Raw genomic sequence first — 23,939 nt, 5'->3', positions numbered from 1 at the left:
TTTGTGGACTGTGAAATGAGACTTTAGATTTCAAACTCCATGTCGTTGTGGATAGGGCGGGGGAGGCTGTGAGGTGCACTTCGGGCCGACAAGATGAAAAGATTGAAAAAGAGGATTGATGGAGGAGAGTTCATGTGAAGAAGCTTTGGCTTTTGGAGCCGCTATTTTTAAGTGGGGCTCAAAATGACGTTATCCAATCAGCAAGCCGATATGTGCCAAGAAGGACGGGCCTTGGCAAGGTCTTGGCTGGGAGTGTCCTGGAAACCCGCTAGAAACGGCAACGAGATAAACAAGCCCTGGAAATCCAAACCATTCCAAACCATCGCAATCATCATCACCAACTTGGAACCCCGCCACCTCAGCCCTCCTTCCGCCGTACCGTCGCGCAACCCGGAAAGCGAACCCGAAAAAGACAAATTCCCCCTCATACAATCAATCCTTACGAACCTAATACAATTACGAAATCGCAATGTCGACATTCGAGCCGTCGCTCTCGACGAGCCGGCCGCCCATCAGCGGCACGTCGCTCGCCGACACCCTCCCCACCGTCAACTTCGGCTTCGACGAGCTCCGCGACCGCATGGCCAAGTTTACCGCAAAGTTTGACGCCTTTATCGAACAAGGCCGCAAGCGCGTGCTGGAAGAGCGCAACCAATTCCGCATGAGCGTGGCCGAGCTTCAGGGTACGTGACCCAAGAGGACGCAGCAGAAAGAAGGACAACAAATCTCTAACCGAGTCCCCCTTTTCCAGAGGACCAACGCATGAAACGCAAAGACATCGAAATCCTCCAACTCAAAACCAACACCTACCAACAAACCATCGCCAAAGAAGCCGCCGAGACGCGCGAAATGCAAGCCGCCATCGCCCAGCTCGAGGCCCAGCGCGACCGCCAACAAGCCGCGCGCGACGCGCTCAAAGAGCAAATCGCCGCCACGCAGCGCGACATCGACGCCCGCCTCGCCGCGCAGCGCGCCCGCCAGGCCGAGCTCGAGGCGCAGGCCCGCTACAACGTGCCCGAGCTGGATTTCTGGGTGACCAACCTGTGCCTGCGCATCGAGGGCGCCGGCGTCGAGGACAGGCTCAAGTTTGTCTACACGCACCTCGATGAGAAGAACTGGGAGCGCGAGGCGTGGTTTGAACTCTGCATGGGGAGGAAGGATTATGACGTGCGGCATTGCCGGCCTAAGTTGGAGAGGGAGAAGGTGGAGAAGGTGCTGGAGCGGGTGAATGAGACGAGGGAGTTGGTGGTGTTGTTGAAGGGGATGAGGGAGTTGTTTGTTGAGGCGATGCGGTCATGAGGATGGGGAGGAAAAGGGGGTTGGTTGGAGGTGTACATACGTTTGATGAGCCATGTTTTCATATGGATGAGTGGGCTGGTTCACTTGGGTACGGCGTCGGCGTTGAGGATCCTGGAGGGGAGCTTATTTTGCTTCACAAGCGTTTGATACCAACCATATATACCATTTTTCACGATGTTACTTTCCAAAGGTGTCAACCTAACAGACCAACCAGCAAACAAGTGTATACGAATAAGTTCCTGTTAATCATCCAGGCCAGTTTCCAACCACAACTGAAATTCTCCTCGCGCACTCCTGACCAAGTGGACAATGCGCAAGGCCAACTCCCTGGATGTTCGAATCCAAGATTGAGCTAAGAATTATCGGCAGATTATTAGTATCTTCCACGCCGCGGGCAATGACCATCGCGACGAAGCACTTGTGGGTTGCTACCTTTGGGGATCTTGAGGTTCAGTTAGAGTGTACATGGGTGGCTAGAGTAGGACTACTTGGTCCTTGCTGTGTTTCTTCTTCTTTTGTTCTGTCTTGGTGAGCTCGTTCCAACTTGGTTGTCGACATATTAATGGTTGATTGCACGACCGCACCGCAACCAGTGCTGGTGTTTTTCTGTGCTTGTTTACTTTCTCAGGGGTTGAGATGAGATGTAGTCCGGGCAATGGCCAGTGGTACCACACAACCGAACGATGTCTGCTAAACCGGCATCTCGAAGAAAAGCCGTAGTGTTGTGGTGCCACCCATGCTCTTCCGGATTCCTGTGCTACTCTGGATCATCGCCCTGTCTAATTTCCATCCTGTGGGACGAAGGCGGATTTTGTCAAGCTACACGGAGCCTTGTAGCTCTTCGGCTGCTCCAGGAGGTTCTACAATGCACAAAGCGGTCCGTATCTCCGCCTTGTTTTCCTCCCACGGTTGAACTCGGCTCAAATGGTCTGAGTAAAATTTGCGATTCCACGTCTTTGGAATTCTCAGATGCTTTGCCCTACCGTGGTTACGGCGACAGGACAAGAAGTTTAGTGGCCTTCGGCCGTTGGATCGAGTCCACCAACAATGCCTCATGGAGATGAGGATATGGTCAATTGACAATCCCCTGCCACTCGTGTCATGTTAAATGACTGGTGATGTGTAGAAAGAGTCTGGTGATGGTGCGGTTGCCCTCTCGGCCAAGCAGACTTGGTCAACTCTTCACACCCAAGATGGATTTCTCTTCCGCAACCCTAGCACGGTGCAATTGACCTCAATTACCTCATTATCCAAACGAACAAAACGCCGTCACCACCAGAGCTGCAAACTATCCTTCTCAAAGCCCGAGTTTTCTCCTCCCCACTCCCAAGAGCGCCTAGTTCCTAACAAACCCGTCAGACGGTACACCACCAAAGACAACCCGAAGTCATACAGAGCCCCATCCCAAACGGACCCCACGAGCCACAATCCGACCGGCATCAACAAAGGCTCTCACAGCACCCCATCACAAACGCTCGCAACAACCTTCGCCTCGGCGACACGCAGCCTGTCAACAACACCTGACCAGACCAGACCAGACCAACCGCGGGTGGCCGCAGGCGAGTGCGATGCGTGCGTATATACAAGGCATATGTACGATCCAGCGGCCGCCCGAACCGGCCGGGTTTCAACATGGAGGTGATACACGGCGTTCTGCATCAAGGTCGGGCCCGGTCATCCGGGCGGAGTGTCCAGGCGGGTCTCCGGACCTGTCGGCCGGCCAGCTATTGTCTGTCCGAGGGTGCTGCTAAGGTTTTGTGGAGCATGCGGCTATTCGAGGTTTGAGATGGGAAATGTGATGTTTGGGGTTTGTTGAGATTTGGGTATTGTTTGAGCACGAGACGACTCAGATCTCACACAGGCAGACAACACATGTGGAAGCATCAACTCAGTGAGTGACAGGGCAGTTGGCATAGTTCACTAGCCACAGCATCGTCAGTTCCGTCCGTGAATGGCACGGCAGATGAACACTGCTGGGCCAGGCGTACGCCCAAGACCGAAACTGCCCGACGTACTCTCTGGGGTTGACAGATGTGGATGCTTCAGTCAGGCTGTGTCACCTTTTGGAGGCAAGCCGAGATGCAGTGGTCTCAGTCAATGACCACGAAGTATTGACATCCAGGCTGTGAAGAAACAAGCGCCATCATCATGGCTGTGGAGTGTCAACTCTGATGAGTAAGGGTAACCTTGATACGAGGCCAAGGAGCGTGGTCGAGGGGAATGACTTGAGCGAGTTCCTGAGCTTACCATCTGACCGAGAGCGTCTCTCATCAGACTCAGAACCCAATTACTCTGAGAAGATGGAGAAGACTTGCGGTGAAGCTCTCGCGCTCCGAGATTACCAATCGCCGAACCTTGGCTGACGAAGTTGAGCCTTCGACGCCTATGCTCAGCCTCTTTCACACAATCAACAGCCTCAAAAACTTGGAAAGCATCTGACCACTATTATCAATCGCTACGTCACCGTCTCTCGACTCAGAGACTCGTGGAATAGGTACTCAACAAACTGAACTCCGGTCGTTTCTCAGCTCACACCCTATACCCACGAAGTTAATCATGGCCTCCATGGCTTTTCGCATCTCTAAACCCCCATCTCGTGATGAAGTCTCGGAGTCACCGACATGTCCACCTGATGAGGGCTCCAGATATTACCCCTGGATCGGCTATAGGCCCTTCGAGCGGGCCGACTTTTTGGATCGCTGGGTCGGCTAAGAGGGCTGAAACAGTGAAAGGGGTCACGCTGATATTCACTCTCAACCCTCATAACGTCATCGCTTTAACCCTCCTTCACCTTGCTACTTAAGCTCGCGCCGGTGTGATGAGAAGGTGAGCGCGAGGACCAATCAGGGGCACACTTCCATGTTTTCCAACTTTTTCCTCGTCGCAATTTGCCCCTTCATGCCCTCGTGGTGTTGACGAATCTCTGAGAACTGAGACATCTGTAGATACTCATACACCACGGTGAATAGAACAGAGTAGCCCCCTCCTGAGGTGAGTGTCAAACACAAATTCCCACACCAAGGACCTTCGGCGCTAATATCGCGATATCCATGACATCACTCCGTCTTCGTGATAGGTAAGTAAAACTCACAAACGATGAGCACTCACGGAGAAGGCCACGGCCACATGGCCACCGAATTGAGGTCACCTTACTAATAGGTCAGGTCAGATAAGGCTGGGTCACGTCAAACCGTTTTCTCCTCTTACCCTAACGACGCGTGACCTACCTCGCTGCGTACACACCGCGAGGTAACGTCTCCATTTAGTCTGGTGCCACAGCCATACCAGCCACTGCGTTGACACATCTAGGGCAAGGTATCTCTCTCCCAACACACCACCACCCCAAAAGAACCGGCAGCCACAGTGCCAGCCTGAGGTACAGTAGCATTCTGACTGAAGGTTGTGTCATCAAATTTCCCCTGTAGAGCAAAGTTTCCTCGCTGCTGTGAGGGACAAAGTGAGCGACTCAGGGTCCCAGATTGAAACCCTCCTCCTTGACTCCAGAACCATGGGAATAAAGCCAAACAAAGCCTGGTGGGATACGAAAGATGGTAATCCAGCACCCATTTCCCCCGCGTTCTCAGCTTATGTACACACACCAGGTGCCTTCGGTGGATGTTCCAGACATGACAATTGACATTGTAGGATCGCTTATGGCTGAGGTAAGCACTATTTTCATGATCACTTCTCCGGAGTACCTAGGTAGGTAGCAAGGAACCAACAATTTGGACACCCTCGGTCGGAGTGATGCACTAAACCACCATTCTGGAAAGTTAACAGCCAGCCACACTCTTCAATACTGTCCGAAGAAAGCTGTCCACCATCGATGACAATAGTGTTCAGACACGCACACACACACACAATGTCCGAAAACAACGAGTAGCGAACACCGATCCCATGGGGGAGGTAAGGTACCTGAGGTAGGGAACTATCTCACTGAACTATGCCGTACAAGGCCAACTTAGACGAAGCCACTGTCAACTCCAGCCACGAAGAGGAGGTGACTGACAGCCACCACCGGCGTTGGCACCACCACCAACAATCCCAGATGCCATAAAGGAAAGACAAATGGTATGCCAAAAAAAAACCCGCCCCTCCATCTTCCTGTCTTGTCCCTGGACCTATTGTTGTGGAGGGTGAGGGTCGGCTTGAGCTGAGCGGCTTCAGCCAGCCATCTTGCAATAACTCAGTGTCAAGAAAGCTTGAACCACAGCAAAAGGTCGCACACGTCCGTCTGGAAACAGAGGAGCTGAGATGGATTGAGTAAGAGAAAGCAACGCCTGAATAGGTAGGCAAGAAAAGTCAAGTTTGTACACAGCTGTCCCTGGAGGTAGAGGAGAGAAACCTCGGTAAACCACCTCAACAGGTGTTTCACGGCAACTGCATGCCCTCTGCTTCAGACACTCAACATATAACCTACCAATTCAATAATATGTGGCAAATGGCTTGCATCCAACCTTCTTCTTTCCGCAAACTCTAGCGATGGATGTGTTTCACCAGCTCTTTGCGTGAGAGAATCTCTCTGTGTGTGTGCGCAGTATCATTTCCTCCCCGCAATTGTGTACTACTTCTATTCTGCATGTCAATCCCACGCCATCCCATCTCCCCTTCAGCCGTCTGCCTTTCTTTCTGCTGCTGCACCTGCGCCGCGTGGCCGGGCAATTCCTGCTTCCTCAATAAGGGAATTCGTGGAGATGGAGGTGGGGTGAGAGTAGAGGTAGTTCACACCTTCACTTGTACGCCAACATGCAGCTAGGAAGGCAGACAGGTAAGTGTGGGTGGTATGGATGGGAGTCCTCCCCCCCGCGCGCGCGCTAAAGAGGGAGGCAGGAGAGCAAAAGGGTTGGACTTGTCTCAAACAAACCTTCGTTTTCCCTGACAGACAACAGCTCCCATCAGTCAGCTCGATGGATCGCGCAAAGGTAGGTTGGGGTTAGTTGGTTGGCGTTACGTATTGCTGGTCTAGTACGTACCCGATTCCTTCGTTCTTTGGTCTGCTCACTTGTCAAGTCCTGTGACCTGGAGCGTGACCTCGTGTTCCATCATACATGGACACACACACACACACACACCACCACCACCACCTCCTCCTCCTCCTCCTCTTGCGACGTTCTGTTAGAGTTCAGAAATCTGAGGGGATTTCGAACCTTGTGTGGTGTTACGCACGCACGCGCCCACGCGCCTACTCCATCCAGCAAGTCCCCGAGTCGATCAATGGTATGCTGGCTCTCAGAATGGGGAAAGAAGTGGCAAATCTTTCTGCTATCAGTCCGCGCAGCTATCCTCCTTTTTGACAGTCCTCGTGGTCCATACTCACTCAAGCATTGGTTGTCTGTCCCAAGCTGCGCGCGATGACGTTTCCTCCATCCGTCTAAGAGCTTCCCCGGTGTTCTTGAGGGGACACAACAAACCCACTTCGCTCTCTGTCCCATGACCAAAAGGCAGGTGATGTTTCAGCTGACACTGACACACACGAAACCCACTGCCTATCTTCTGGCCCTCGGTTTCCCACGGTGGGCAGCTGGCCGGTACCGTGCGATGGTAGGTATGCCTATGGATTCTGCCGCCGTCCCTTCTTAATGCAGCGTGCCGCTGATTTGCAGGACACGGAGCGGGTTATGGTGGGTGGGAGGTGAGATAGGTGGGTGAGTAGCAGGTGGTTCTTCTTGCGTGGGGGTGCATTAGAAACCCGGGGTCCTTTGGTTCAGTTGGGGGTTGGAAGGCCCATAAAAAAAGTTTGATGCTACTAGATATGTCGCGGTACTCACGACATCGACGAAGCCGTTGAAAATGCAAGTCTGGTAACCAGTGTGGTGGTGTTGCCCCCAATGCTGCCCTGCTATGCTGCTGCAACACTTGTATGTACTCATACCTAGGTCCCAGGACCAGCAACAAGCAGCAAAAGCAGACTTTGCACTTTTTCTCTTCCCTCCGTTTTTGGCAATCCGAAAGGGGAGAGATAAACTCAGATCAGGGAGATACCAGAACGAGCAAACCGATCAGGGCAGTCCTGTGGTTTGTCACACGAGCTGCACTCGTCCGTACCACAGCAGAGAGTGTGTGCCACACCATCATGCCACGACCACACCACCAGTAACAATAACCATACCTGACTGGCAAAGCCCAACACAATACACCGGCGACCTTGCAATTGTCGCCATGGATGATCTTGTAGATGCAATGACGGCAAGGTCCTTCAAAACTAGGTACGCAGTGGTAGTCAGGGCCCAACAGCTCGTGAAAGAGAAAGGTGGGGAGCACGGCAGTTTGGGGGATCAACCGCGATATTGAGATTGCTTTCCCTGTACTACAACTGGAGCCATATACAGAGCATGTTCTTGACAGGCACAATATGTTCATTAACTCGTCCCTGCAGGGCCCCGCATACATACACAGTCGGTATGTTGTCAACAAATAAGTCGTCACAATGGCGAGCAAAAATCAGGAGAACCAACGAATCATCTGGTACCCTCATGGTTCCTGATCCCCATCGATCTCAGGACCAACGTTTGGACTATCGACCCCGCCCGGAGATGTTAGTCTCGCCATGACGTCGATCATCCCAGCTGCTCCATCTTCAAGGTACACCTAGCACATGGCCTCCCTTTTCTGCAGCTAGTAGCAGTCAGTTTCTGTTACGTGACCTAGGTGTCCAGGACCAAGGCACCTAGGTGTTTCGGTGCTCTCCGCCCCAATCACTGAACCGCTGGACGTCACACTCGGACGGGATGTTGCAGAGATTCGATGGTGGCTTGCATCCTCAGTCTGGGGAATGCCCACGGGGTTGGAACAAGCCTTTTTGCCTGCCGGAAGAAGCAGAGCGTCTGATTGATGGGTGAGGGAGAGAGGTCAGGTTATCAGATGCTAACATAGCCTCCATGGTGGTCTGTGGCTAGAGGGTGGGATGATGGCGGGGCTGTGCTATCACGCCTCGATCCTTTGGGCTGGGCAACGCTCTCACGATCGACGTTCGCATTCTCAGACTAGTAGTAGTTTCGAGCATCATGAGTACGTCAGTACGTACTCATGATCAAAATCCCATCCTCCGTTCGGTTTCGATCGAAGGACCCTCCAGGCCAAACGACGATGCAACGGTCACAAGAACGGTTGGCCGCAGGTGTGAGTCTGGGGTAAAGTGGACTGGACCAACCGTATAGTAATCGTCTGGTGACGTTGCAGCAGCACCGGGAAGGTCGGCGACCTCATGTTAATACTTAGCGGGGAACTCAAGGAAAAACCACAGCGCGCGCATGTCATGTGGCCGTTCTCCACACGGAAGATGGCCCTCCTGCAGCTCTACGCAGCAGAGAGCACACCCTACGCTGACGTTAGTACTACTACTCTGTCTGTAAGGATCTCAATCAGTGTTCATCAACAGCCAAAGGCACACCAAGAAACCCACCAAAGGCCCGTAGCATCGCATGGCATCGCAGCAGCATGGCTGGTCCCGTTCCATCCGTCCGCGGTGGGGGCAGACCAAAGGAGGCCAAGAGGACGCCAGAGGAGACCAGAGGGACGGTCTTGTCCTCGTGGATGGCGCAGGACGCTACTGCATGCTCCTCAAGTTGGTTAGTGAGTGTCTTGGGGCCCCGCTCTCTCCAAAACTGTCAATGGATGGATGGATGCTTGCGCTGCGTCACTCCCATCCTCCATGTTCATCTTTCCCATCCATCCACCTGACAGTTGGTTCCAGGTTGCGTGGTTGGGAGGAGAGCAATAGCGCAGGCTTGAGAGGTTGAAAATGGAAATGTGGGGGCGGAGGTTGGATTGGTTTTTTCTTGTGTTGTTGTCTGTCCCTGTCAGATGCTTCCTTCACTTCTTTCACTATCCCCGACCTCGACTTACGAGACGTCCATCTCCATCTCGCTTTTTCTTTCCTTCTCTGAGGCATTCAAATCATCCTCCGAAGTGGATAACTTGGACAAAACTCCGTCTGTTACCTTTTTTTTTTCTTCCTGGCGAGCGAGCGACCAAGAGCGGCAGAGACACAGGGCCATCCTTGTCGACCAAGAGGCTCTTGCCGTGTCTGGCTCCGCCCGGATCGCCAAAGCCCCACTTTCTCCGCAGGGTCAGAGCTCGATGCCTCCAATTTCCCCAGATTTTGGCGCCCTATCGAGTTCCATTTTTGGTCAAGCTTGAGAGCCACACGCGAATGAACAAGGAGAAGCCAAATTGTGTTGATGAACTCAAACCTTCACCTGACTTCACCTCACACCGTTTGGCTTTCGCTCACCTTCCATCGGGATCCAAATCCAAGATGATGGGAGCGCCAAAGTTGACGGCTGATGCAGCTTTCACAGTACAAACACAAGTCACAACCATGGAACGCCGACCGTCTCGACAGCAACCGGCGTGTTTTGCAGGTCCCAATCCTTTCACTGATAACGCCATGGTCCGAGCCGGCGGGATTCGTTTTCCCGACAGCCTGGGAGCTGGTCAGCGCAGCATAAACAGTCCCGGGAACATGTTCTGTTTGGACGTGACGCTAGCGCCGTGTTAGCGGGCATTGGCGTTTTGGTGCTTTGGCCCTGGTGTATGTCCGGAGAAGTTCACCACAGCGGGAGCGGAACGGGAAATCCAAGGGAAAATCAAATCCAACAACCTGGACTCCAAAAGTGATGATGGATGGCTCTGAGCCGTCGAGGTGAAACGACCAAAGTTCTGTGGTTCCCGTGCCGCTGGGTTCGTGATCCAGCTCCAGCACCATGGAAGTCTCAGACTCTCTAGCGTCGGTATCATCGTTGCAATGCAGCAACTGTTCCTGGTGGAGGAGAAGGTTGGTTCAATCCCACAAACCAACATCCCCCACCAGACTGTCTGGATCCATCAGAGAGGCCTTGCTGCGGCCATGATGGAGCCTCCTCCAACGCCTTGCCAGTGAACCCTGCCAGATTCCTCAAGAAAAAAAATTTCCGCCTCAGCCCTTCTGTCAGATTCTCAGATTTCGGTGAGGTGCCGACGCGATTCCTCATTGGCAGCCCCTGCGCCCGTCAGCCAAATCCTCACCATTCCCCTTTCAGCCAGACCTGCATTTGCCAGAATTGCGGGGAGGGGTGTGTCGTTGAAGGCTTGGCGTCGTGTTTGTTCCCAAGAGAGGGGTTCCCTGCAAGGGGCTTGGCACGGGCCAGGAACGCTATTCCCTCTGCGGCGATAGTTCGTATCCACTCTGAGCAAAAAGAGGCAGCGCCCCACCTTGGTTAGCAGGTGGGGCATCGAGGAACGACAGGGGAGCCTGACCAACAACTCCACCCCGAAAATCTTCGCTGCCCTTCATGATGCAATTCTGCACCTGGCAAGGGGTGCAATTGGGGAATAGACTCTCGCAGAATCCCTGCTGGATTTTGCCCAGCCGTTGAGGCTCATCATCATGGATGGAGCTGACGTGAGGGAGAAGTGAAAGGGGATCATTGTTGGCGTTGGTGCAGTTCACTTGTTTGAACTTGTCGAGGCTAGGTCGATTCTGAGAGCCTCGAAGAATGCCCGAAAGCCAACATGACCCCAACCGTCTGAGCACCAAAGGCTTGTCCGTCAAAAAGGTTACTCCGTCATTAGTCTTCGGGGCTGGACTCAACCGACGGCGATAGTTACGCCCAGCAACGCCCAACAACGCCTCCCCCAGCTTCCCCGAAGCGCTTGTGGTGCAATACACTGTCTCGAATACCTCTCGCCTCCCAGGTCTTGTGTGTCCTGGCAAAGTGAGGGCACGAGTCCCTTGCAGAACGAATGGAGCCAACAATCAAGCGAGACGCCTTCATCGCGTCCCCTGCGAAGTCCTTCATGTAGTGAATTCACACGCCCTTCCAAGTCGTTTGTTTTCACTTGTTTCAGCAACTCGTTCAGCAGCAACAATTCTCCGTGGTTGCACCCGGAAGGACTGCACCCCAGATGCATGGCAGCTAACTAGCAGGATCTGAACAAGTGGATGAAAACGAAACTGCAACGCCAGCGCTAACTCGACGCAGGCGAAAGGGGAGAAAAGGCTTGAAGATGAGAGCCGAAGTCAGATCCAGCCAATGAGCACCGTCCAGTCTCGAGATCTCCCAAGCCTTCTCGCCGCACTGCCAATCAGCGTCGCCACAGCGCTTCTCGTTCGGCTGGGGGAACAAGGCTTGTCTGTCGCTCGGCGGCGGTGGCCCTCGTGTGCTCGAGCTCAACCAGGTTCGGAGACTTCCCGCCTCGTGGCCAAAGATGCAACTCTCCATGCAAGTCATCCTGGGCCAAGACTGCGGAAACAGAGATGGCCTCGCGACGAACACCATCTTGAAAAGTTAATGTTGTGTTTTCAGCGATATGCCCCGGAGGTGTACTGGTACGGAAGACGGAGGGCCGGAGAAGTTCTTCGGCGAAATAATCTAGAGGTTCATGCTTTGCTGCTCGAGAAGGGTTTAACCTCTCGGAGTTCCGTCCTCTCTGGGCGGAAAGTAATCTTTGGGAAAAAAGAAACAACACAAGCCGGCATTATCTCAACTGCCGTGTCAACGCTCCCCCAGGGGGGATCTGAGATGTGAGAGCGAAGGTCAGTTGGCGTTGACCATGCAAGGCGGGGCACACTTCCAGTCTTGGTGAAGCGCCAGATGCAAACCATTCTGTGTGCAAAAGGGGCACGACTGAACATGGAAATCTTGTCTTGACGCCCGTGTCTGGCGCCCGGCCGTTGATTTCAGGTTTGCATGGGATTGAATGTTTGTGTTCACGACTCTGGAGCAGCCAGCTGTGCACCAATCACCCACCACTTTTTTACACTCATCTTTCTTCGGTAGACATGGATTTTTGCGTCCAGGGTTCAGAAATAGGTTCTGCTCTGTCGTCCACAGTAAACTCCGAACATCGCATTGTATCCGTTCAGGAGTGCCGCCCCTGAACAACACAAGTTCCCCTGTGCTGACTGAATCGACAAAAGCTGTTTAGTTCAGCGCTCCACGAGCGATGTAACACCTTCACCAGCCAACATCGAGATCCTAGCGCCAATCTCGTCCCCAGGCTGACGAGAGCACAAAAATGTTTTCGACACGCGCCATCCCCTTCTCGGACGGCCTCCCAAGTTTTTCTTCCAAGGGGGGTGTTGGGTGTTCAAGGCAGCAGAGTCGCGATCGACAAGCCACCATGTCCTTTTGCAATCCCAGCGTCAACGTCGGCGATACGATAACTAGCGTACGGCGATGATTCATCAATCCATGCTTGCGTGGTGTTGTGTGTGCAGTGGCACGCCACCGAGTTCACCGTAGGTGAACACACCGAACAACAAGGCCGGCTGGCATCCTTCCAAATCCCAGTCCCTCGTGTTGCGGGTTGGCTGAGACAGAAGGGTGGCCGGTTTGGGGCGATGGAGGTGTCACCACGATCATGAGGGCCGCGAAAAGTTGGGTCGAGGCTGGGGGGACACACCCTCAACTTTTTTTTTCATTTGACCTTTCTTTTTCGAGGTCAAACCACTCAAGAAGGCAACCAGGCACTATCGCCGAGATGGTATAGCGTGGCTGGCCTCTGGAAGTTAGTGGAAGTTTAGTTGCCTGTCGATCACCATCTGCCCGTAGCTATGACGTCGAGGACGAACAGGTGTTCACTCTGATCACCATCACAGGGCTGGCTGTCCAAATGACCTGGTACAGTTACGCTAAAATAAACCTGTTGTTAGTCAGTCTTCAACCACACCATTATCAAGCGCTACTGAAGAGGGGTGTTGTTAGCGTGCAACCAACCAGCAATTGGATGTCAAAGCCTGTTCACCTTGGTCATTCCGAGGTTCAAGAAGAATGATTGGCCCCTCACCGAAAGTGGTTCGGCTGTTCCACCACCACCACACACCAATCCACCTCGCAACCAACGGACAACAAACTTCCAGGTTCAGCCAAGCCGCCAAAGATAGCTAAAGATGGCAGATTCCAGACTTGTGGCGAATTTCTCAAGTGAAAGGTGAACAACCCCTCAGAATACAAGAGAAAGATTCTCCTTCCCGAGTGATCATCGGCCCGGTCTCTCTCGCCCGTCCTCCCCGGTTGCCAGTCTCAACGACACCATTGGATGGCACGCGGCGAGAGCGACACGGTTGATTGTGACTCGTGACGTTGTTGTTGCATGCCCTCTGTGTGTTTCATGCAAAACTGAGCTTCGCAAAAAAAGAACTGATCGACATCGAAAGAAGTGTGGCTTGCCGAACAACCCTTGAGGCACCTGCATCCATCCACTAACTTGGTTGACAAAAATGTCCCGATCCCGAGATCTTGGTCACCTGCAACAGAAAGATGCTGGGGATGGCTTCGTATCTGGAGCCAGTTGAACCCAACCTTTCGCAATGACGACATGCTCAGCTCACCCATTAGGTAAAAGCTGGGGCAGCTCGATGCAAGCCACGTCTAGAAAAAGGTTTGTCCGAGGCTTGTCTTTCAGCTGGGTGCCTGCATCCGATCAGCGCCTCATATCCGACCTGTTTCGGGTGCGGGTTGCTGTGAGATATCGGCGCTGCGGGCGCCGTTCGGCGTTGGCCGGCCGGGGCCTTGCTGGGTTTAGAGATACTCTTTCCGTGTTGTCGATTGAGATTGCAACAAGGTGCTCAAGAGTAAAACCCAAATTCGTAACTCGGTCCGACAGCATCGGATCTCAAAGAAGGCACTTCCTGTTGCCATTCTTTCCTGCTCGGCCCTCACTGGGCTTCACATCCGATTGTCTCGGATGCCGACGTGACGACAGGACGACATGCTTTTGTCAAGCTCAAGTCTCAGACCGGTCCCTAGTCTGCTGCCGTGTATTGACATCTGACGCTGTTTTTGTCTCCCACGCATTGAATTAAATATGTCTGGTCTGTCTTCTTTTTCGCCCAACTTGCGCGCCTGACTCTTCTTGCCCTTCTGTCGCGGCCAGCCACGAGTCGGCAACCTCGGAACCGGAAGATATCAACCTCTGGTCCAGAGACCGGAGCCAAGAACGGTGAGGTCGGGCGTGGCCATATCTCCCTCTCTGTCTGGCTGGTAATGGGGTTGTTCCCCCATCGAACTGGGTCCTATCCCGCCGTCGTGGGGGTCAGCGTAATTGCTTCAGACCCGTCACTAGTAACACCCACGCAGGGCACGTCGTAGCGTAGTAGGATATATTGGATACCCTAACTTATAACAGCAGTGCAATGCTCTGCCTATGCACCCCGCCCACCAACTCGACGCAAAAGAAAAGAAGCGAGGCAGACGGGCGTGTGGGAGATCTGTCTACTATCTGCTTGCAGGAACGAAGTCGATAGCGCTGGCGGCAAGACGCGCAGTCGATCGCCGACAACAGGCAGGACGCGGAGGCATGGCGCATCCAGACCTCGGACGGAGAGCTGCAACACAGATCCCGTGACAATTGGGACAACACAAAAGCACGAGATTGGGGACCAGCAAAAAACTTTTTTTTTCTCCTTGCGTGCGATGTAGCAAAACTTGTTAGATGATGGCACCACCGCAATTCAACGCCTGTTGCAACCAGGTGACGGGTTTCCGATGAGGCATCCATGGATTGACCATTATTGCCCGGCATTTCCCCATCATGACCTCATCTTCATTCTCACATCCCCCAAACAGTCCAGGGGGGTCGATGCCAGATTGCGAAAGGGCGGGGGGGAGATCACGATTCCTCGGTAGCCGGCTGCCGAAACGCGGACGCCATTCCTTCTCGAGATATCGCGAACATGGGGGTTCGAGTCAGGGATGCCAGGGGGGTCCTCTTCCTCGAACGTTCGAACCGACCCAACACCAGAAACAGGCATCGTCGCCGGCGGCGTCGTGGTGCAGCAAATCACCTCCCCGAGGACACTGCGGGATCTGTGGAGCTTCACAATCCGATATCACTCGATTCCCCATCTTAACTGATGCCCCTTTCACTTCACTTTCAACGTCTCGAAACCTCCCCACGCGGAATGGGGAATCGTTCGTTGGATGGGTTTCGTCCCGTGTCTTGGAGATATTCATTCTCCACCATCGTCGCGACTCTGCAAGTAATTGACTGCTTTCCATGCCGTCTCAGATGAAACACAAGAACTTCAGTATACAAGTATACACACCACTTGGAGACGTCTTTGCACCAGCCTCCAGCGCCATCGGAACCACAATCTCGTCAAAACAACGTGATCAAGCGTGCCCAACCTCCCCGCCAAAACAATCCCATTCTTACTCATCACCACTACACAGTAAATAGTCGTAGGCCATTGTGTTGGTTGGTTGCAATATTGCGCAGCGCGTTGTAACCCCCTTTTGCCCCAAAGCTTTTGGCTGCGTTACGCTCTGCCGAAAAGTTAAAAAGCGTTGCATCCAGAGTGGATTGGATCGTCCCATGGCCGGCCGTGGCATGGCACGACCGCGGGCGCCAGAACGACATTCATGCATACAACTCGTGCCACGGCCCGCTCCGGGAACAGGTGATGGCGCGCCCGTTGAATCCACATTCGAGCCGACAGTGCCGACTATGTAGGTCGACTTTCATACAGAGTACTACTTCATAGAATGTTATAGCTGTGGCAACGAGGTTTTGACATGGTTTAATGTCCCATCTCGCTGAACTCAACTCCCGATTGTAATGACCCGGAGTCTATGAGGCCGGGGATGCCGGAGATGGGCATCCTTGGGAATTGGGAAGCAACTTGTTGAACCCCAGCCAGAAAAATCTCCCGCCAATTGCCGGCGGGACGGAGATGAAGATGTTGTGGAGCATGTCGCAAGCAACACATACGGAGTATACACTGGGCTTTGTAGCATGCCTCGGGTGTTGGTCGGGCTCTCTAGACTCAAACGCTTGCTGCCTCAGCTCATCAGAGAGGCAGGAAGTAGTAGCTAGGAGTCGGGAGAGGAAGTATATGTCTACTGGTCCGCTGGTAGGCATCGTGCCACAACCGCCCACGACCCTACAGAAGCTGGGACACAAACTATAACACACCCTCAACAACCTGCTCAATGTCAGGCCATCCACAGTATACAGAAAAAAGGCCCCGCCGCCGAAAAGGGTGACGGGCGTGGGGTCGGGGGACGCATCCCGGCAGCCGCGGAATGGGCCGGGTGTAACGGCGACATTTCCTTGAGCGACAACGGTCACGGCAATGCCCGTCGTGACGAGATCATTGGTCATTGTTGTATTAGGAACAGGGTGTCGGGCGGTAGTTGTCGGTAGGTCAATCGTTGTTCTGTCCATGGCGGTGTTTGAGATGCCGCCCGGTGATGATGGGATGTGGGCGGAGAGAGAAACTTGTGCCGAGGTGAGTCCATGTAGTTGTGTCGGGTTTGTATCAGCAAGGACCTGGGATCTTGAGGATGATGCCGTGTTTGGTTTGAGGTAGTGATAAGCTTCACGTGTTGGATGACGGAAGTCAAGTGATGGGAATATCAAAAAGAGGAGTCTGGGGTAAGCAGTCAGTTTTACTAGCGTATTCCATCCCCGTCCAAAGCAGCCTGATGCTGATAACATCGACCTCTGATGCGGCCTAACGTCCGGTAGTGCTTTTTTGCTTACTGATCTGAAGCTGGAAGTTTGAACTTGGAGGTTTGCTCCGAATGCCGACTGCACGCACACCCCAGCGTGAAGCTTTGCCTAACCCTTGAAGCCACCATGGATCAGTGTTTCTGTCGAGGACAAGACAGGGTAAGCAACGTCTTGGGTTTCTCTTTCATCTGCTGATAGCAGTTATCCCTGGCAAGTTCAAGCTTTCAACACAAGGTGAGCTCCAAGCACAAACATGCATCACACAGCAGAAACATGGCCCGGCAATTCGTCGGACGCTATGCTGAAACGGGGATGGGGACCTTGATGGATGGACGGCTGGGTGCCATCTTCACTTCCCAGCCCTCATTGCTGTGGCTGCTGCCCTGCTGCTGCTTGCTGCTTGCTGCAAATCCTCAATTATCCTCTGCATTACTTTCTGTTTTGCTGAAGAGTCAAGACAGACCAGCCTGCCTTCTTCAACGGGAGCTTGGGTTGCAACACAGGACGGGACCCAGCGTGATTCGTTGACGGTTTGCAGGACTGATGCTGCAGGTCCGATCGGAAGCGGTTTAGCTCGGGGGATGAGTTCGGACAAGGGGGTTAAGGCGGGGCCGGTGCGGCAGGCAGGCAGTTCTGGGGAGCAGCGTAGCAATCGCACAATGGAGAGTGGAGAAAGATGGACAGGCAAAGGGGTTCTCGAAACCTGGAGGATGACGACGATGAACACCTTGATGGTGTCGTATTGTTAATGTTGACTTCACTTGTGTGTTCATTGAGGTGCCTGGAGTTCCATTCTCCGGCCCGAGTCCAGGCTGCAATGATCTGCTTTGTCTGCCTGTCCTCGATCCTCGACGTCGAGCATCGAAGCCCGGTCAGTCTGATGTCTCACACTTGGCCTCAGCCAGTTCGCGGTGTGTGTGTGTGTGTGTGTTCAGGTGTTCAGATGCGGGGAGAGGAGGATGTGCAGCGCCGATCAAGACCTCAAGAGCACAAAAACAGACAAAGACATTTGGCAGGGACACACATCCGAACAGGCCACCCCGTGGGAACACACAGCTGTGGCGGGCTGGGCAAGACAGCTTCTCACCACTCAAGGACACTTCGTCAGGCCGAAGGGCCAGTTCGAAGCGTGCCTCATCTGCGTGCATGCCTCGGGGCTATCACAAGCCACTCAAATCCTCTCCAAACGGTATTCCCGGGGGTGGCATGATGGATTGAAGAGTGGATGTAGTAGTAGCACTCTGTAAGTAGATCGGACAGGACATTCATCCAAACCTTAGGTACCCGAGCTAGGCCGAGCCGAGACGATACGTTTTGCCACGCTGCGGAATTGAGCAATGACAAAAACACCTCGACACCATCAGCCATCCCTTGAGAGGTTTTTTGGTGCCTCAACGATGTCGGCGTCGGTGTGACTGAAGATGGTCTCGCCAGCAGAGCAGCGAGCGAATGACGGAATCTTTTTCCTCGCCGACATCGCCAACTTCCGTTTCTGCAGCATCGACGGCGCCGGGTAAGAGCGGCCTTTCGTGTTGGACGTCCGGTTAGATATCCAGCCGTTGATAGACGAACCCTCCGAGGACGGAGAAGCCAAAGGAGTTGAAGGGATACCGCCGGCAGAACCGAAGCTAGATGACTGGGCGGATAATGGTGGCTGCGATATTTGCTTGCGTCTCCCGGCTCCTACTGTTGTTGTTGCTGCTGTTGCGGCGGCCTGTCATACCGTCCAAAGATGCACATCGGGTTGGAAGAGGAAGCTCTCCAAGCCTTTTGTGCGTGTCTGTGTCCGGCGTCCCCAAGGCCGCGTGTGCGATGCTGAAGGACCTACTGGAAGGAGGCAGCGTCGTACTGCAGACTGCAAAAGGAGCTTCAGCAGTCTCCGGACCCCTTTGTCTCCTGCTCATCAATCATCAAGCCGGCTGCGACCTGCAAAACCGACCTATCGGTCAACGTACCCTTTCGGCGTCTACGTTCTGCGACGGGTTCACCCCAATATCTTTCTCCCTATCGAACGAGCCGGCGAAACCCCCACGCACCCTATCTGCTGTTTTTTTCCTCACACCCGCTGTTTTTCTCTGGCTTGCTGTTCTCGGTTGTGGTGAGAGCATCGGGACACGGCAGGACGGAGGTGAGAGAAGGGTTTGGATGCCGATGACGGAGGACTCGTAGATGATGACGACTATTATGATGGCATTGATGGTTATGGTCACCGGGGGTCAGGAGTCCGTGGGTAGTCGTTGAAGCCAACACAACAGCACTCAGAGTACAGCCACTGAGTTTCATCATTGCCCAGCAGCAGCAAATTTGAGGTCCAGCCCGTCGACCGCGGCACGCAGTCTTCATCTGATCTCCATTGGATGAGCGTGTAGGAGAAAATTTGTCTGGTTGAAACGCCTCATAATTGAGACCGGACAAGCCTGAGGCCGCAAACACTACTGGATAGCGTTAACCAGAGCCAACTGCACCCCCGAGTGGACGGTTTGGTGCTGGTGCCAGTGCCGCTGCGTGGAGGACTCACAAACTGGCAGCAGACAATAGCGTCTGACTAGCGGCTGCTCTGGTGTCATTGCCTCCAGCTGAATTGCCTTACTGTTTTTGGAGTTGAAAGATTTTTTCCATCGTCTCTTGCCTTCGACAGACAAATCAGGGATAACTCGTCATCAAATCCATGGCTTGCACTGGAACCAGCCCGAATCCAAGGGCCTGACATGAAAATTTTCAGACGTCAGGTCAGCAGAACAATCAGGCCGCACGGAGTGAAGTGACCGGAAGAAACAGAAAATTTTCCAGGCTGGCTTGGCAATCATAGCATGAAGACTGACGAACACTCCCTCCGTGATGCGAAAACACCCTTCCCAAGGTTCTGGCGATGGCGACGGCCTCGTCATGAATCGCGAATGGCTGTGGACAATTGCGCACACAGGACGCCTTCTCACGGGACGCGCCCGTTCTTGGACGCACGCCCCGTTCACTGCTCTGCCCTTCACGGCCTTCACGGAGCCCGTGATGGTGCCCTGGCCCGCCAAGATGGCGTCAAGCGACAAGCGTCCCCAGCAGTCTCCACCCTCTCTCACACAAATGACGGGGGGTGGTGCCACGAAGAGACCATTGTTATGGCCACCCCGTCGTGCGCAAGAAGAGTTTTCTGCACCCCCTGACCCCCAGGCTCCTCAAGGACCCCTGCCCTGAGACCATGACAAATTGGGAATAGTGCAGACTGCAGCCTCTGTCCGCAGCGAGACAGTCCCCACCTAGATGAGCAACACACAGGGGTACATCTCCCTAGGTACTTTTCCGCCCATTTGTGCGCAGAAATACGTTTTGGTCTGTGAAAGCCAGGTACCGGATCCGCTGGTTCAGTCGTGGGTGCCTCAGTCCTCGTGGGTCCTTTGTGGTCATGGGCTCTTTGCCTCGCTCGTCAGTTGTGCCGCCAGCACGCAACCGCTCAGCCAGGATACTTAACCCGGGCTTCCCCAGCTCTCTTGGACCTCACTCCCGCTTTGGCAGCAGCACGCAAGCTCTCCATCGTCGTCAGACAACCCACTCTCCTTGTTTCCACTTCCATCACCGCCTTGAATTGGCATTGCTATGAGTCAACCTCACCTCGACAGTTTATTATAACCCACGCTTCCCCTCCGAGAAGCCTCCCTTCTGGTCTCGCTCTCTCAGTCCAACAGCACCCAACGACGACGACGGCAACCACCACGCCATACTTGACCACACACCACACAAAACAACTACCAACACATACCAGACACTCGAACAACATCAGCTTCGACACTCTACCATCTGACACTCCGACAATCCAAGCTCCCTTGACTTCTGTCGACACTCTATCTCCGCCTCCACAACTTAACATCGTCTAATACTCACCACCACAATGTCGTTCGACTGGGACCACCAATTCTGCCTCGGCTGTGACAGGCAAACCGACGGTGCCATCTACTGCTCCGAATCCTGCCGTCTGGCTGACTACGAGCGGACATCATCAACACCAAGCTCGGCCGCCAGCTCACCCGCTTTGACGACCCCTCTCGACTGGACAAACTCCTTCACCGCCCCCGCGAAGTCGACTAGCAGCCCAACAAAGCTCTACCTCTCCCCGGCCTACGACTTCTCCTTCGGCAGCAGCAGCCAACCCGGCTCCCGCCGCGGGTCAACACAGAGCCTGTCCCCATCGCCGTCCTTCACCAGCCTGTGCTCGATGCGGAGCAGCAACACCAGCTCATCAACGGCCCCGGACGCCTCGGCGACACACCTGACGGAGAAGAACGCGAGGGAACTGCGCGCCTACGCCCACTCGTTCGAGTCGGTCCGCCTCCAGCGCCGTCGCTCGGCGTGAGTTGATCCTTCGACTCGCTGCCTTACACGACACCTCCTTTCTCCACTCGACACAACCTTCTTACGACTCATCATCACACGACTCAATCTTACACATACGGGCTTTAACTCAATTTTCCTTTGTTGGTTCGGGCTTGTAACAAAAAAAAGAATTGCATTCATCGGAGCAAAGCATCATAAAAAAGTCTTCAGGGTTCGGAATTCTGGGTTGGGTTGAGTGTTTTCTGTGTCTCTTTTTTACTGTACTGGGCAACAACCTTTGGGCAAGGCGTCTGTGAACTTGGGCAAGGGTGTTCTTCGGGTCTGGGTTTTTTTCGTGTATTACACCAGCGATACACTTGGGCGGGTTCTGTCTTGAGCAATCATCACACATGGGTTTTGGGCTTCTTTGGATATGGTTTTGGGGGAATCAAGGGCATTGGTGTCAAGGGAACAACACACTCGGGTGTGGGATTCACAAGGAAACTTTTTCCTCAGCTCCCCTCGAAGCGAGAGGTTGAGCTGTAGGTGCCCAATGGCTGGCACCTAAGGGGTCTGGAGTGGAAAAGGGAAGGGAAGGGGGTGGTTCGTTGGGGGATCATCATCACCACAGAGATTGATTCGATCGACAGCCATCCAAAAATCTGAGCCTTGTTCCAGACCAACCACTTGTTCTTGTCCTTTGCCATCGTGTCCACCATGCTTGCTCATCCATGCATACTTACGTGTGTGTACCTAGCTATGTCTCCAGCTGTGAGTATGTGCCTAAGTATGTACATGTCATAAGTTATCTCCACTTGACACCCAGCCTAGATGGATGGAGTTTTTACATAAGTAGCTCCCAATGCTAGCCACATCCCCCCTGACCGTCTCCGCATTACCTACGATGGTGTTGTTGCCCCCTCTCTCGGCTATGCGTACCGAAGTCTGTTTCGTCCATTGTCGTGCTGCCAAAGAAGCAGCCAGCCAAGCAGCGGGAATGAAGCGGAGTAAAACTTGGCTGTGGTAGGTTTTGCTGTGCTGCAAAGGCGGCCGGCGGTGTCCTGCAACGGTACCCGTGTTCCCGCACTGGTAGGTTCTATTGGGCCACTTTGTTGGATATCATTCGACTGGATTGGGATTCGAAAATCGAATGTGCTCTTATTTTGGCGTCGTTGTTGTTCTGTCTGACACCACACGGCAAGACTGTGCCGATCGATCGAGCCGGGTGTTGTCCCGATGGGTAGGTTCCTATGTACGTACATGCGATCTCTGAAAGAGTCTTTCGTCTTTGTTGAGCTGAGCTATTCGTAGCCCAGGTAATGGGTGGGGATCTCCGTCTGGCCGTTGGGCTGGTTCAGACAGACATCGGATATGGGACCGGCGCCGCAAGCAGTAAGCCGTGCCGCCCATTGCAATGTCAGAATCCTTCTCGCTTCAGTAGCCTACACTCATAGATAGGGAGGGGATGTGGTTTGTCTGGTGTGCCTCACTGCCGCAGGTTTTTTTTGTGTTTGTTGTTTCAGCTGAAAATGGAATCCTGCTGCCGTCTTGCACAAACCGCCTAGGGCACCGGAACAACAATCATGCTAGATTTGCATGGCATTGCGTGCTGTGGACTCGACATTTTGGTGGCCCCCTATTTCCTCGGGCGTACTGTGTAGAATTTACATCCATTCTGCTAGCACTTAGTAGGTAGTTTAGGTTCCCTTCGGCTGGGGTGACGAGAGAACATCCAGATCAAGGGGCACTCCAATAGAGCCCGCTGTGCTCCTACACGTGGGCGGTTCATGACAAACAAGAATGCTATAGTGCCGGATCATATGGTCGCTAGCGGGCTTTGCCGTATACAATTAAGGCTCTTTTGTTCACGGGTCCGTCATTCATGTCTACAGGCGTCAACCCCGTTGTAAAGGCGGGAAGCTTTTAGCTCGTCAGGGGCGAGGTGGGTTCAGGAGATTTTTTTTGTTTGCCCTTATGACCTTGTGCTCTGACATTTTGACATTGGCGTCCTGAATGGATGGGGCGAGTTTTACTCATCGTCTCCATCTTTTTAACCTTCCTTGTACCTTTTTGGCTCTTCCCTTGGCGAAGTGGATAAGGGGAGTAGGTGTAGCGCTTGGAAGATTCTCCAGGTTCCAATTGGCATCAAAAAAGCTTTGTGGAGATGGAGTGGCACAACTACGGAATACTACCGCCCCGAGCGAGCATGGAAAATCCCGACCTGAATGGGGTAAACACATCCGTAGCAAGCCAGGATTCCGTAGGGTTGACAGTAAGAAAAAAGCTGGGGAAAGCTTCTGGCTGACTGTGTTTCTCCCAGTTTCTACCAGCCTTGCCGGCACGGAACGTCTCCTTTGTTAGTGCTGGAAACTTGGGACGACACGCCATCGGCCAGCAGACCTGACTCGGCATCGTACTTTTTTGACAGTGTGTCTTTGAAAGCATACTCCCGTCGCCAATGGAAGGGGTTGGAATGAGTGGGAAGGTCATCCGACCCAGCAGATTGGAGGCTTTGTTCTCCGGAGAAGGCGTTCGGTTGGCTCCATCACGGAGCACAGAAGAACGGGCGACGGCAGACGGGAGAGTTTTGGAGGACAAAGCCAAAAGCCCAAAAATTATCGATGCTCGTCGTCGGACCATCACCACCCAATCCTTTGTCACCACCCGGCCCAGTGCCGGAAGGGTCCCACCAATCTGGTACGGTCGACGGCAGCCAGCCGGTGGCCGTTGAGAATCGTTCGCGGCCCCGCTGCCGACTCCCCGGTTCAAGAGCTTCACCCCGGTGTCGGGTTCGGCGCTCAGTCGCGTCGAGTGGCCAACATCGCCCGCTGGACGGCGAGAAGTCCCCTTACCCATTGAGCTTCTCTTACCTAAGAATGAGCAGCAACAACGTCATAGTG

At 53.7% G+C, this 23,939-nt stretch overlaps 7 protein-coding genes across 7 annotated transcripts; 3 read left to right on the top strand and 4 right to left on the bottom strand.

The window, feature by feature from the left end:
* Positions 1-469: 469 nt before the first annotated feature.
* VTJ04DRAFT_8756 (uncharacterized protein) lies at positions 470-1,299 on the top strand (the record flags this gene model as incomplete). The annotated part of the gene is made up of 2 exons (XM_069367227.1): positions 470-683; positions 752-1,299. The coding sequence occupies 2 exons, from the start codon at positions 470-472 to the stop codon at positions 1,297-1,299; spliced, it is 762 nt and encodes a 253-aa protein (XP_069215577.1).
* Positions 1,300-11,195: 9,896 nt separating this feature from the next.
* VTJ04DRAFT_8755 (uncharacterized protein) lies at positions 11,196-11,558 on the bottom strand (the record flags this gene model as incomplete). Its single annotated transcript, XM_069367226.1, has 1 exon — positions 11,196-11,558. The coding sequence occupies one exon, from the start codon at positions 11,556-11,558 to the stop codon at positions 11,196-11,198; it is 363 nt and encodes a 120-aa protein (XP_069215576.1).
* Positions 11,559-16,072: 4,514 nt separating this feature from the next.
* Positions 16,073-16,386, bottom strand: VTJ04DRAFT_8754 (uncharacterized protein; the record flags this gene model as incomplete). Its single annotated transcript, XM_069367225.1, has 2 exons — positions 16,073-16,132; positions 16,198-16,386. The coding sequence occupies 2 exons, from the start codon at positions 16,384-16,386 to the stop codon at positions 16,073-16,075; spliced, it is 249 nt and encodes an 82-aa protein (XP_069215575.1).
* A 3,189-nt stretch (positions 16,387-19,575) lies between these two features.
* VTJ04DRAFT_8753 (uncharacterized protein) lies at positions 19,576-19,926 on the top strand (the record flags this gene model as incomplete). Its single annotated transcript, XM_069367224.1, has 1 exon — positions 19,576-19,926. One exon carries the CDS (start codon positions 19,576-19,578, stop codon positions 19,924-19,926), a length of 351 nt encoding a protein of 116 aa, XP_069215574.1.
* Positions 19,927-20,617: 691 nt separating this feature from the next.
* Positions 20,618-21,079, top strand: VTJ04DRAFT_8752 (uncharacterized protein; the record flags this gene model as incomplete). The annotated part of the gene is made up of 1 exon (XM_069367223.1): positions 20,618-21,079. The coding sequence occupies one exon, from the start codon at positions 20,618-20,620 to the stop codon at positions 21,077-21,079; it is 462 nt and encodes a 153-aa protein (XP_069215573.1).
* Positions 21,080-21,187: 108 nt separating this feature from the next.
* Positions 21,188-21,451, bottom strand: VTJ04DRAFT_8751 (uncharacterized protein; the record flags this gene model as incomplete). The annotated part of the gene is made up of 1 exon (XM_069367222.1): positions 21,188-21,451. The coding sequence occupies one exon, from the start codon at positions 21,449-21,451 to the stop codon at positions 21,188-21,190; it is 264 nt and encodes an 87-aa protein (XP_069215572.1).
* Positions 21,452-21,551: 100 nt separating this feature from the next.
* Positions 21,552-21,836, bottom strand: VTJ04DRAFT_8750 (uncharacterized protein; the record flags this gene model as incomplete). The annotated part of the gene is made up of 2 exons (XM_069367221.1): positions 21,552-21,737; positions 21,783-21,836. 2 exons carry the CDS (start codon positions 21,834-21,836, stop codon positions 21,552-21,554), a joined length of 240 nt encoding a protein of 79 aa, XP_069215571.1.
* Between the last annotated feature and the right edge of the window lie 2,103 nt (positions 21,837-23,939).

The sequence above is a fragment of the Mycothermus thermophilus genome (genome assembly GCF_041956435.1).
Source record: "Mycothermus thermophilus strain CBS 625.91 unplaced genomic scaffold VTJ04scaffold_6, whole genome shotgun sequence".
In the NCBI taxonomy this organism is placed as follows: domain Eukaryota; kingdom Fungi; phylum Ascomycota; class Sordariomycetes; order Sordariales; family Chaetomiaceae; genus Mycothermus; species Mycothermus thermophilus.
This window is presented reverse-complemented; position numbering and strand designations above follow the sequence as displayed.